Here is a 13,562-nt window from a genome sequence, read left to right as displayed (position 1 = left end):
ATAACATCGCCTTCAAAGGGCAACACCACCAAGCAACTAAAATGCTTCTAAAAATAAATAGGTATTATCAAAACTAAAGGCAACTGTTTGTCCGGCTACATCTTCCAACTAGGAATAAGATTGAGTTTTAAAAATAAAGGTGACTAACTCTTTGATATTAATTTCCAGGCAGAAATGTTTTCTAATGCTTGGTACCTGAAAAATCAAGACTGGATGATTTTCCTGCAAGATGTGTCAGTACTCTGATTTCTGTAGATCTTTATACTCTCTTTGCTGAGATGTTTATTTAAGTATGACAAATTCATTGTCTCAATGACATAAAATGGCCAAAGATGATGATCTAGTGGCACTTTTCCACCTTACAATGAAAGGCTTGCAGTATGCAACCACAAAATTGCTTGTACCACTGTTTAGAAAGTAAGGTGGTCAATTTCCCATTTCAAGGCAGGTGTGAATTACTTGGTTCACTATTATTTTTCCTACGCAAATTCTCTCCCTCTTTCAGTTTCTTCTTTTGAAACACTTAGGCTCCAGGAGTTTCTGACTTAGTGTATTTTGTTTCACATCAAATTAGTAACCTACTTAAATTTATTATCTAGTCTAAAATTAAAATAAATAAAAAGTTGAGCCAGTAGAAAATTACTCTTTGGATTCTACTAATGCAAGCCACATTAGCAATTAACATCCAAAAATCTCATCCAGAAAAACTAAATGCACTAATTGCCCATTTTTACAACTACACCAAAGAACTTCATTTAACTTGAGCACAAAAAGTTTAACATTCCTGATCAGAGCCAAATAGGAACAACAACAAAAAAAAAAGTAGATTTGAAAGTAAATTTAATTCAGGTATAAAACCGTTCAGTCTCCCAGCCTTTCTTATTCAAGAAACATAATATTCTCCTCTCAATTTTGGAATCAAAACCAAAACCTGAAACAAGTGTAACTATAATTGTATTCGTGGCAACTGCAACAGCATATAGGTATGCACATTGCAGCATCCAATACACGATTATCTAAGCAGCAGCATTTGATCATCACAATCATCCACACATCCACACCATCTTAGCAGGTATTACAACTCTTATGTACTATCATGAACAAGTATTCCTTTATTTCTAAATGCTTTTGTTAGCATCTTACCCCACTCTGTTCCATCTCCTGAACTTCGAGCTTCTCCAGCTCCCTCACCATCTTCAGCTGTCACTAAAAAATCAAATTCTTTCAAAGCTTCTTCGGTATCGGGGTCATCTGTAAGGTCAGCAGCTAAACCTTCATTACCAATCTGCAACCACATAAACATTTTTCTGTGTTTGAATCATGAGCAGATTTTCTACTCAAATATTTAGGTTAGAAGTGATATAGATTACTCTGAGTACTGGGTTGCAGGGGTAAACATTTTTCAACAAGAAATGCAGAAAAAGACACTTAGATCTAGAGCTGCTTAAAAGAGACAGCAGTGCAGTCATTAGGAAATGAAAATACTGACACTAAATTTAGCAACAAAAACAATCCCAAATATCCCAGCCTTAATTTTTTATTTAAAACATATCAATGGAAACGTTGTTAATTTTCTTGCAATATCAATAGCTCTGCAGAGAAGCTTTACAAACAAACTGTGTTTCCCACTGGCCAAGAAGCCTTTTTTCCTTCTTGCATTCCAGTTCTATTTCAGTGTTAAGCACAAGCTTAGAAAATATAGTGTTTTCAGAAAAGTGTCTTTTTACTAGTTCTACCACATCTTCACCTTAAACAAAACAGCCTCCCTACCAAGGCATCAGTGAGAAGTTTTCTTTAATTCTGCAGGTGAAGAAAACTTGCACATGGGGTTATGTTTCCATGACTTGCACAATATTCTTACACTTTTGCAAAAAGAGGCAATTTTTACAAAGATAACTATAAATGATCCTTCCACTTTCTATAAAAATCAAGCTTTGTCAAGAGTCAAAAAATGAGTGTCATGTCTTCATATCTGCTTGGAGATTTACTTATTAGATAATCTTTTAATCAGACTATCTACTGCCTTCGACTGATTGCTTGATTAATCTATTTACCAGAAGTACAAAGGTATGGTGGAAAACTCTTCCTGACAAATCAAGTTGGGAGATTAAGACTTGTGTCAAGCCGAGCTAACACTGCTAGCTATTTAACAAAATTAAACACAGCCAGAAGGGTCATCATGCTACAGAATACTCCACTGAGCAAAAAGTAATAAAACTGTCGGTACAACATTCATAAATCAAGCTCTTTATGGAAATCCCATCGACAGGAAGACTCTTCCAGTACAGGAGAAAAAGAACTAAAAGAGACAGGTAATACAGTCTATCCTACCTAGAAAGCTGTTCACAGAGTAGAAAACTAAAGAGGAAAATAAAAAAGAACAAAACTTAATTGAACTTTAAACACAAGGTTACTGGAGACAAGACTCTGCTAAGCTCTTAACATATTTAGTAAAAAGCTGCATAAAACAAGAATTAAACACGTATTTGACATGGAATCAATTTTTTTTTCCATTACATAATTTAGATTCTTCTAAGAAAATGTCCCTACCTTCTCCAAAATTCAGAAAGGATGCACATTGCACTGTGCTAAATTTGACACAAAGGGACGCGAAGTATGCAAAGAAGCAGAGATAGCCAAATTAGTTCTCTTTCAGCAATTAATTGACATTTGCAAAGAAGGTGGTTGGTTGTTTTGAATTTTTCAAGGCAATGTATTAATTAAACCACCACATTTACCAATAATGCATCTGCTTACAATCCACTCAGATAATGAAGGTACAGCAACGAACATTTAACATGACATATTTATAAGCACCTGGAAAAAAATATTTCCTTTTTAAAGGGTATTTCAGATCTATACACAAAAAAAAAAAATTAAAAAATGTTTTACTTTGTGTTTCTTATTTATCCGGTGCTTTTCTTTTCCTTCTGCAATATCTTCTATCATGTCACTCTCTTCCTCTTCATCACTATCATCTGCATTTTCTAAGAAGTTAAATGTTTCAAGAACATCACCAGAATTCCTACATAAACAAAAACATTAACAGAGAATCCATTTTACTTGCTGAAGAGATTTCGGAAGATTTATCAAATTAAAATGCAATCGCTACCTTAAAAGCTTTAGAACTAGCAAATCAACAAGAAACAGTTATATGAAGAAGTTTCTACAGATGCCTAATTCCTTACTATGAAAGCACCACTCAACACAATCCTTCCTTAAAATAACAGCCCCAAAGTGGTTATATGACATAAATTCAATACACTATATATTTTCCTGTATATATACGTACAATACGTACATTATGTTCCTATGTATAATCAATTTCAGTCAAGTTCATAATCATTTGTAGTCAGCTATACTCACAGGTGTTCAGAGACTCTAGATCTGAAAGTCCAATGTGAACTGACCAGTATGTATCAATGACTAAGCAAAACACTTAAACTTTATGCCTTTCTTATCTCTTCACTTACCTTTTGATTTCCTGTCCCTTTTGTTTTGATGAAGGAGATTCACCCCCATTGAGGATCTGTTCTAAGTTCTTTGTCTCTACTGAACCATTTGGTTCTGAATTGGAGAGCCCAAGCAAAGACCTTACCCGCTGAGAGCGTACATCCAATATTGTATCTGTATAGCCTACTTCCTGAAGATACCTAGATGCAGTAAGAGAAGAAAGAGGAAAGTATATTTGAAGGAAGAGGAAAGAAATTAGTTTTGACTGTTAAAAATGAACGCCACTATTGTATCATTTACAGAAAAGTAAGCTTTATTGCCATCCATCCCATATGGAAACCTTTACTCTCTACCGCTTAAAGCTCAAAACTATAAAGTCCTGAAAAACAAACCACTATTTGCCTACCTCAGTTATTCTGTTTCATAGAGTAAGGCACATATACAGCTCCTCATACTTCAGGGAAAAGTCTGAATACACCAATATTCAACAATGTTACTTACTGTCTCAGTAACTGTCTGCCTTGCTTCCAGGTCAATTGGCTATTTTGAGGTACTGCGGGAACCTCCGTATCTTTGGTTTCTTCTGAAAGATATAGTGTCATAGTTGGGTGGGGTTTTTTGTTTGTTTGTTTTTAAGACCAATTTGCTTTTTCAAGACACCAATGAAACGAAAAGCGAAGCTTAAAAAAGCTTTAAATTAGATGCAGTCTTACGCAGTGTCTTTAATTAAAAAATAATTTTTCTAGTTCTTTGCTGAAGCATCAAGCCAACAATTTAACAGAATACAATCAGTTAAAAAATCCTGGCCTCTTACTTGCAGAAAAGGAACTAGAAAAATATTTAACTTGCACACAGAAGAAAACCTTGCCCTGATCAGCTGAAGTGTTACTGCTAAAAAAACAGGCTGCATCTCTTTCACAAAGCAGAGGTGCTTAGAAAGCAACACGGAAAATACAGTTAAAATAAGAGAAGCGGTGACATAGATCAGCATCTGGAGAAAACAAGGGTGTCAAGTTTAACACAAATTCCAACAGTTTACTATCAACAATTAAAGCCCAATCCACTGCACTTTTACTATGGCAGAGACTATAAAACATAGTACAACATAATAGCATCTAACTTATACTGCTTTTAAACTCATATGAAAAATCCCATCAAGAAAGAAGCATGAATCATGATCTCCAGTTTCAACCAGGTATAAAAGTCCACAAAATGTGTCACTTCTAAAGCGGAAGAAAACACATAAAACTGAAAAAAAGGTGGTGGTGGAATAAAAATCTGTAGACCATAATTTTAAGGCACATTACGCAAATACAGGCCAAGAGTCTGACTTTCCAAAGACCTACATTTCAGGAGAAGCCACATGCAATTCTCCTCATAAAATACTCTGATGTCGTTTTGAAAAATGCTTTCCTCTATCTGCAATATTGTGAAGAGCAGAATTGTTATGATCAACTTTATATCCACACTGCAAAATCAGAGGCACTCCAGAATACCAATAAGCATAGCCCATTTTTAACTCTTCAGACTTTTTCCTTGATTTAAGATAGAAACAAAAGCTCAACAACATTTTTGCAGCCCAATGCAGTACAATTTTTTTTTCCCCTCATTCTTCAAAAAATAGCATCCTATAAAAGCACCAAAACTCAACAGTATTTCTTCTGTTTATTCTGCACTTAACACTTTTCTTCCAGATGGATGACACAATGACAAAAAATATTAAATCTTCAAGAAGGGATACTATAAGAAATAATGAGAAGCATCAGCTAAATAAGAAATTGTGTAACCTTCTTTAAAGCTTTCATCAACATCCACAGATCTTTCAGAAAAGCACAGGTGAATTAATTTTGATTTTCAGCTTAAACAATGTTTACTCAATACCAAACCTTTCCTAGACATCTTCTCTGGAACACACCTAAGAGGGTTGAGGGGAAGATTGAAAGCTGCAATAAATTGAACGGAGCAAATCTAGAACAGTGTATAAAAAAAATATACTAGAACTAGCTTTTGTAAAAAAAGTTACCTGATTCAAAAGTTGGCATTTTCAAGTCACCTTGGTTCAATTCTGTGCCATATTTTAATTTATGATATTTTGCCCTGAAAAAGTACACAAATGTTCAACAAGGTAGCATACAGTGCTTTTATCAACTCAAAACATTCTACTATTCCCATTTAAAACCACCATACTAACAGAATACAATTTATCCAAATAAAACGGTTGAGATAATTATTGCATCATACAATTACCTCTAGGTTTTCAAGAACACAGTTTTGAGATAACCTTTTTACAATTATTCACAATTACCAAATAACTTACAGATGAGAGTTTAGTATGTTCTAGAAGAATGTGGGTTTTTTCATGTGTGTCAGCTCCTACGAGAACTTTTCAAAAATCAGTAGCAGTGATTATTTTTTTCAGTTGTAGCCCTGTCAGCTAGCCAATGGCACTACAATGAAGGAACCTCCGATTTGGGATTCCTGCCTATTTGCCACCTTCAATTTCCACTTCAATTTCTCTCCTGCTCTGTCTTTGCTTATGGTAGAAATCTTTCCCTCTGAAGAGCAATGTTAAGAGTGCTGGTTTCCCTTATCACATGTGTTCTCTTATTGATTTTGTCTTCATTGACTGGAGGCTTAGCTTCCAATTCTTGCTCAGTCCACCTACATAGACATGCCTCACTCCTTCCCATCTCCTGATCTCTGATCCCCGCACCTCTCCTCCTCCATCCCTTTTTTAGATCCATCTTGGTGACAGTATTTCCATGCAGGTATGCATGAGCCTTCCAAATCTCATTCTCTACTCCAGTTGCCTATTCAAAATGTCTTCAGCTCCCTTTACCTCCAGGAATATCACATGAAGTACCTACACCTATATCCTGGAATTCTCTAACTCCATCCTAGACTTTTCACAATTTTACTTTTGCCTTATAGGTCCTTTTCAAAAATATTCATCGTCTCAAGGAAAAGAACTGTAGATGTTCTGCAGTAGAGCCAAGGTGAAAGATCTCTGTAAAAATGCTAGCAGCCACATTTTAAAGAAGCCTCTATAAAATACAGCTGTCTTCATAAGTCTAACTTAAACATTTGACCAATGCTCTAAGAATAACTGAATTGTATCTAGCTCCCACCAATTTTAAATACTAATCTCAAATATGAAACTTTAGAAAAGCCACATAATGGAACACATGCTGGACAACATCAAGGATTTCCAACAACTCTTCTCAAATAGCTGAGCCACTGCTGCAAGCTTCTCCAAAGTTCTCTCTCCAAATGAGGCTTGATATATTTGACGGTATAGAAGATTTTCTTGTAAATTGCATAAGTTTCTGCTAAAATTGCAATTAGGAACAGACTCATTAACAAACTGTCAGTAGATGGCACTACTGACCCTTTATAGTAAGATAAAATCCTGTACTTCATAGCAATTACATTGTAACTGAAAAACTGTAAGGCTCCTGAAGACTAGGCATTTGTGTGACCTGAATCTGACTGACTGCCAATTAAATAGAATCATAATTTTTTTAATTATTTGTGCATACATTCGTATTTGATCAATGTAGTAGTAAGACTGTCTAGCCTAGGTGTTCTCATCAAACAGAGACAAAGCCCCGCTGCACATTGCAACAAGGCAGCGTTCCACCAAGCTTTCCAGATAAAGTCTGCGTACTATGATTTACATGCCAAATATAGTACTGTACATTTCAGGGTAAAAAAAAACTAGCATAAAACCAACAACCAACTAAAATGAAAATAATTAAGAAATTGTGAAGTCAAAGCTGATTAAATATTTCTGCTCAATTCATAAGTGAAGCCAATAAAGCACTGCAGTTCAAAAGCCAACCTAAATTTGTTCAATTTGGAGCTGTGGCAAATTCTATTTAGGAACAGTTGTTCTATTTCAGAGCTACAATTTCAAAACATTAATTAAAATTCTGCTTTAATTGTTCATTACGGAAGGTAATGATGTATCTGATCTAAAATTATACCAATGACTAGCCACTACAAATAAGCCAAAATATTGCTGCACATAATAAGATCCATTACGTGTCTCACATCACATCTGATGCTCTACTTCAATTTTAGAGTAAGAAATTAATCTTATTAAATTCCAATAAACTATATATTTGCACGTGTATTCCTCTCTGTATTGTCACACAAACAAGGGTAATTATTACGTATCTTAAACATCACTAACAAGCTAGTGTTGTTGACAAGTCAGTGATGTTACTCTCCCACACCACAAAGTAGCTGAATTCTACAAGAGGCATCTTTTGAATCCTTTGAGCATTGACTTGCTATTCTTCTAAGGCTAGGTTTCCACGAGTGAAAAAATAAGAGGAGAAACAATGTCCTAAATTGATTTAGCTGCTTGCTGCTATTTAACTGTTAGATCCTACCACTCAGCGGTAATAATATAAGCCAGCTCTGGTCCAAATCCCATGAAGTCAATATACAGCCACAGATTTATGATCTCAGCAAGTCTTATTAATTTAAGAACAACACTATGCTAATGAAGCTTGGAGTAGAGTGGCTCACAGTACACAACAAAAGAAGTTTGGCTGGGTCTGCAAAGCACCATAAAGGAATATATACTAGCTACAAACAAAAAATCCCATATAAATAACTACTGAAGGTCTAATCTTATTACAAAAACCGATACAGAACTACCAATATTTAAGGACATTAAAATAATAAACAACATTTTACTTCTCTAAAACACTATCACACCTGTTGCACACACACTTAGAGATATAGAAATATCAAACTATTTTGTAACTACTACTGCATTTTATTTAGTCTTACACTGATGTCCTGTTTGGTAACTTTTTTTCTGAGAAACCATGACACTCATCATTGTCTGAATGAGTCTGTCTCTGACTCTCTATAATTCGATATTTCATTGCATGAAACATTTCATAGCATCAGGGAGTTAGCAACAAGAAGAGGAGAAAGGCAACGGGGGGAATCAGGTGCAACACTGAAAATTACTGTCAACAATTTTCAGACCTGAAATTCTCAGAACTTATCTTGGTTTGGGGCTGGTTTCTTTTCATTAGTTGTCATTCTTCACTCAGAGGAACAATAGCCAAAAAAATAACATCTATGATCCCGAACGCTTCATTCAGCAAAACAACCAAGAAACTAACATACATTCTTGGATGATTTATTGACAAGTCAGTACCTGCTTGCTCTCCTTACTCAATCCACCATACTTTCGCAATTAGATCCCCTTGAACTACTGGGCATTGGTAGCAAAAAACCAGAAAGCTTCCTCGTTGCCTCCCACACATTCACCAATCAACCCCAGAGTTTCAGTTCCTGTTTATAGCAATCTTCATGAGAATTCTGGCTGGGACTTAAGCAAGGATTTTCCTCTTGAAAAGTATGCAACATTGGCTTGTACCCACTAGCCGCAAGAACTAAAGCAAACTGTATGTTTCTGCTGTTCTGCTTCTGTTATACATATGTTTACAAGTTTCTTGCCAATCAGATTAATTTTGGAATTTCATGGGAAATCAAAGTATAAAGGCAGCTGCATTTCAAGAGAAAGCAGGAATGCTGTTTCACCAATGCCATTCATCTTCAAATTCTGCATTCACTTATACGATGTCTTCACACTCCAGCTGTAATTAACTGTCTCTATTTAGCTCAGTAAGTAGGCAATCCTCACAGCCTTATGGTGTGCGTTTGCAGCACACACAGTTTATTATTGCCAAAACAACCAAAATGTCTTCCTTCAACTTCAGAAAGTTACTTATACCCAAGACACTTGGGTCTGCCATAACAGCACATCATGCGTTGGATGTGTTCAATGTTCTTTAAAGGAAGAGGACACACATCTCGACGCTTTGCGTGCTTTTCACCTGCCTGGCATCCAGAGTGACTTGCACATTACCTGCATGATGTAACAATGTAACTTTCAATCTTAGACTTGTTGGAAACCTTCAGTTACTTCCCATTTTGAGGACGCAGCTGCATGAAGAAATAGATCCTTTCTGCTTACTGCTTCACCAGAAAAATGCACAATATGACAATCTGACTTTCTGTATGAACACAGGCTGTTTTCTGAAGCACCATATAAAGGTGCTCATACTGGACACTTCACAGAGGTATGTAGCCACCCTTGCCAAAATGTTACTTTGTAATATGAAACCAACTAATCATAATTATTTCTGTACTAGTCAATTACTCAAAGTACTAATTCATAATGTAAAATGTATTTAGACATACTTACCCTTGGACAACTAACTTAAAAGTGTCCAGGTGAAGCCTCATTACTCTTTGCTACAAAATTTTAAGTTTACTCTGGCAGGAATGTTCCCACCAAAATAAACAAATAAAGGCTACCTATTTTGTTGCCTGATCCTCAAGATGTTTACACTGATGGATTCAGCTACTTTTTAAGAGCAAGATAAAATTAAATATAAGAATTGAGTTCACTACTGAAAGTATAGGCACATGACAAGATTACTTTGCTAGTGCTTTTGCAAAATTAACTAATTTTGGTCAAACGAAATAACCAGGCAACAGAAAAGCATGTAGGTCTGAAGGACATTAGCCTGCTTGGACTGAATAGAATTTTAATTTTGTTAAAGCATTAAATTAATGCTACAGAAAATGCACCTACTGAGATTAGAAATGCGCTTATTGAGACTAGCATCTACCACACGAAGAAAACAATACTTCAAAATGTAATGCTAACTTTTAAAAGATTCCATTCTGCCACAAAATATATTTTTCATCATGCAACACATACAGAACAGTTGTAGGGAATCAAAAGAACACCATTTTTCATCCTTTGAAGTTTAATACCACTGAAGAGCATATAAAGATACAGTAATAAGGTATAAATGTTTTTGGAATGTTTATTCTTAGTTAGTATATCAGTACTTTTAACTCAGAAAAGTGAAACTGTCCAATTTGAACTTTCTGCATTTAAAGCATGAGTTCAAACAATTTTAAAATTATGCAATTTTCTATTACAACAGTAAAGTTTATCAGAAAACACAGTGGAAAGATGACCACCCATAAAGACAGTTTACATAAAGTAACCTAGAATCATTAGTTTATATAACATGATGGAACTCCTTTCAGCCTGTAAAGTATTCCAGGTCAGATAAAAGCTGAACAATTTGTATACCTACCTTTCTTGTTTTAATGCATATTCTAACATTTTTATTCTTCTCACTAAATCTTTCTTCAAATTTTCTTGACCCTTTCTTTCCCCTTGTAAAAACGCTATCCGAGCCTGAAAACACACACAAAAAAAAAAAGAAAATGGATTTTATTCCATTTTGTTCCGAAAACAAAACAATGAAGTGTGGCTTGGGGGGGGGGGGGGGGAAGAAAAAAAAAAAAGAAACTGTTTTGCTTTAATCACTTCAGTCAGTTATTAACAACAAAAATATTTCTGCCCTAGAGACTTGAGTATTATTTTCTATTCATAAATGTTGGATTTTGCCTTGAAATAAAGGTAGAAAGTTAGTATAGTAAAAGAAGGCACAAACAGCAATTATATTAAATTTTAATATATGCACAGTTTTGTACTTACAGCATTGTTAGCATCAATTCTATTACACATTTTCTTCCAAATACAAAGCCATATTAAAATAGGTAAACAACAAAATCTTAAGCAATTTAGTTTTTAATGCCAATATATTGAACAGATTAAGAAATGGCTACATGAATTCAAATACAGAATTTACAAATCCGTTACACAGGAAACTACTATATTTTATGGATTCACATTTTACTTACTACTGAAGACTGCTGAAGTTTAGAATATCAAGGGAGAATTGGTTTTAGTGTGCCGTTCTATATGGAGAAAAATAATGCAATTTTTTTAAAAAAATCATCAATCATATTATCCACCTAACTTACACAGAAGCAATGAAGCTTCCCACTTGCCTGCTAACCTAGTAGACAACAATAAATTCAGTAGAACATACAAGTTATCTCAACTAGTGCAAAAAGTCTAGTGGAAAACTCTAAAATAGTTGAAAAATAGAAGTAGTAAGTTTGTGGAGAAAAAAAAGTAGCCTCTTCACTACAAAGTGAAAGGGCTTAAATTTTGTCTTTTGCAAGCCAGAATCCTAGGGAAAACAGGGGAATTTGCAGGTGTGAACACAAAATTTAAACAGTTAACAATATTGCTGGATTGGCCACCATTACAGGAAACCACAAACTCACTTATCCTCAATATGACTTTAAACTGACTAAAGTCATTGGGTAGCTAATTCAAGGCAAGATTTAATATAAAATTTTCTCAGAGGAGGGATTAAAAAAAAATAGAATAAGGAGAGTGAAGAAGAGACCACATTGCTCTACAGAGCTTAAGATCAACTACACAATTTCATTACTAAAGGAGGCTCAATAAGAAAAAAAAAAAGCAGCTGTAATTGCCAGCTTGCCAGCTAATCTATCCTTTAAGATTTTTTAAAGGGAGCAGTTGTACATTTTCATTACTCTCCGTGGTTAGAGCCTGAAAGAGGAGGATAGCATTCTTGCATTGCTCTTTTCTCAAGACTAAGTGCTATCAACACATAAAACTTCACATATCAGCCCTGATTTTAGTCCCTCTGGCCTTGTGCTTAATGGTAAACCAAATTAAAATGTGTTATTTTACCTTGTATTATCTAACTAATGATTTAATCAAAAAAAAAATCCTAGTGAGAACAAGGCAGTTATGAGTATTTCAGTCATGAAAGCACTCTCAACTAACCACCGCCACTTGGTGAGAGTAACCAAACATGCACCAAACACTGCATGGTAACACAAAAGGAAAAGAAAAAATACAGACTTTGTAGTAAATGCACAGGTATTTCAAGATAAAAGTGTAGAGACCAAGATCTAGAATCAGCTATTTTAAACAGTAGGCTCCCAATGGAAGGTGATGGAGGGACTTGAGCTTGAAGGTGATGGAGGGACTTGAGCAAACCAAACAACTATACTAAACTGCAATTATTTCACTTAGATTCTAAATTGTACTATAAAACTGACTCTAATCCAACAGAAAGCCTTCTGGAGAAACCCACAATTATACATAATTTGCACTCCTGTAGTATCTAAGGCAGCAAATGACCAAATAATTTCACAAGCCCAACTTGTTATCCTACCTGACTGGTCAAGGGTAAGACAACAAGAAGTAAACAGTGTCCTTACACATAAATACAGAAGTACACATAAAAGTTATAAAAGGAGGGTTTTTTTAAAAAAAGTAATATGTTACATGCACATATGCACAATACCATGCTTCAAACATTTGGAAGTTACTGCATGCATACAGACTGTTTTTATAAAAATAAACCCAGAACTAAATACTTTGATAATTGCCATCTAAGGAAGGTTAAGAAAGCTCTTGCTCTTTGACTTGAATGCAGTTCTCAACTCCTTCCAAAACTCAGGAATTCTGTAAGTGATGGTCTTCTCCCCTTCTATTAGTCTTCTTTGATTGGCCAGCACCCTTTTATAACTATTTGACAAATCTTAGTTGTCAACTGCAACTGTTGGGCCTTATTTCATCCTCAGTTCGCTGATAATGGAGAAGAAAAATTATATAGCTGCGATCATACATAGAGGGAGGCATCTGCCTCCTAAACGCTCACAGTCAAACTATTTTGTCCTGGAAATACTTCTGGAGTACTTGGTCAAACAAAAGTGAAGTCTAGGTATTGCCTAGATCTCATACTTCTCAACCTGGCAGGTTAATGAGTTAAGTGATCTTAAAAATCAATATATTAGAAAAATGAATGTTCTAAAGATAAACAAACCCCCCAAATCCACCCTACAAAAAAAGCCCTCAAAAAATCTTTTATATACAACAGTATTTATAACAATCTTCACAGAGTCCAAAAGGTTGAATAGAAAGGTTGTCACACTACAACACACTTTTTAGTTGTTTTTTTGACATTTTTGTCAATATTAGCAGACTGCTTTTAGCATCACTTTCTGTAATTGCTTGTATACACATTTGACTGATTTTAGGGAATTTTTTTCTTTTTTTTCTCCATTGTAACCATCGTCAAACAGCTAAAGCGTAACAGAAGTTAGCTAAGCAGAAGTTAAAAGTTGATCCTTAGAAATATGGAAAATCAATACAGAGTTTAGGA

The 13,562-nt window shown here is 34.9% G+C and overlaps 1 protein-coding gene across 3 annotated transcripts in view; it reads right to left on the bottom strand.

The window, feature by feature from the left end:
• The window catches only part of STRN3 (striatin 3), a 67,269-nt gene that overhangs the window by 35,198 nt on the left and 18,509 nt on the right, over nt 1-13,562 (bottom strand). For all 3 annotated transcript variants that reach the window (XM_086463595.1, XM_086463596.1, XM_086463597.1), the window contains exons 2-7: nt 10,599-10,702; nt 5,477-5,550; nt 3,955-4,036; nt 3,474-3,653; nt 2,893-3,025; nt 1,144-1,285 (exon numbers count right to left, since the gene is read on the bottom strand). In XM_086463595.1, the coding sequence (XP_086319721.1) occupies nt 1,144-1,285; nt 2,893-3,025; nt 3,474-3,653; nt 3,955-4,036; nt 5,477-5,550; nt 10,599-10,702 (715 nt within the window). The remainder of the gene's footprint in view (nt 1-1,143; nt 1,286-2,892; nt 3,026-3,473; nt 3,654-3,954; nt 4,037-5,476; nt 5,551-10,598; nt 10,703-13,562) is intronic.

This window comes from Leptosomus discolor, chromosome 3 (genome assembly GCF_034619465.1).
Source record: "Leptosomus discolor isolate bLepDis1 chromosome 3, bLepDis1.hap2, whole genome shotgun sequence".
NCBI classification, from domain to species: domain Eukaryota; kingdom Metazoa; phylum Chordata; class Aves; order Leptosomiformes; family Leptosomidae; genus Leptosomus; species Leptosomus discolor.
Note: the sequence above shows the minus strand (reverse complement) of the source record. Positions and strands in the feature narration are given on the sequence as shown.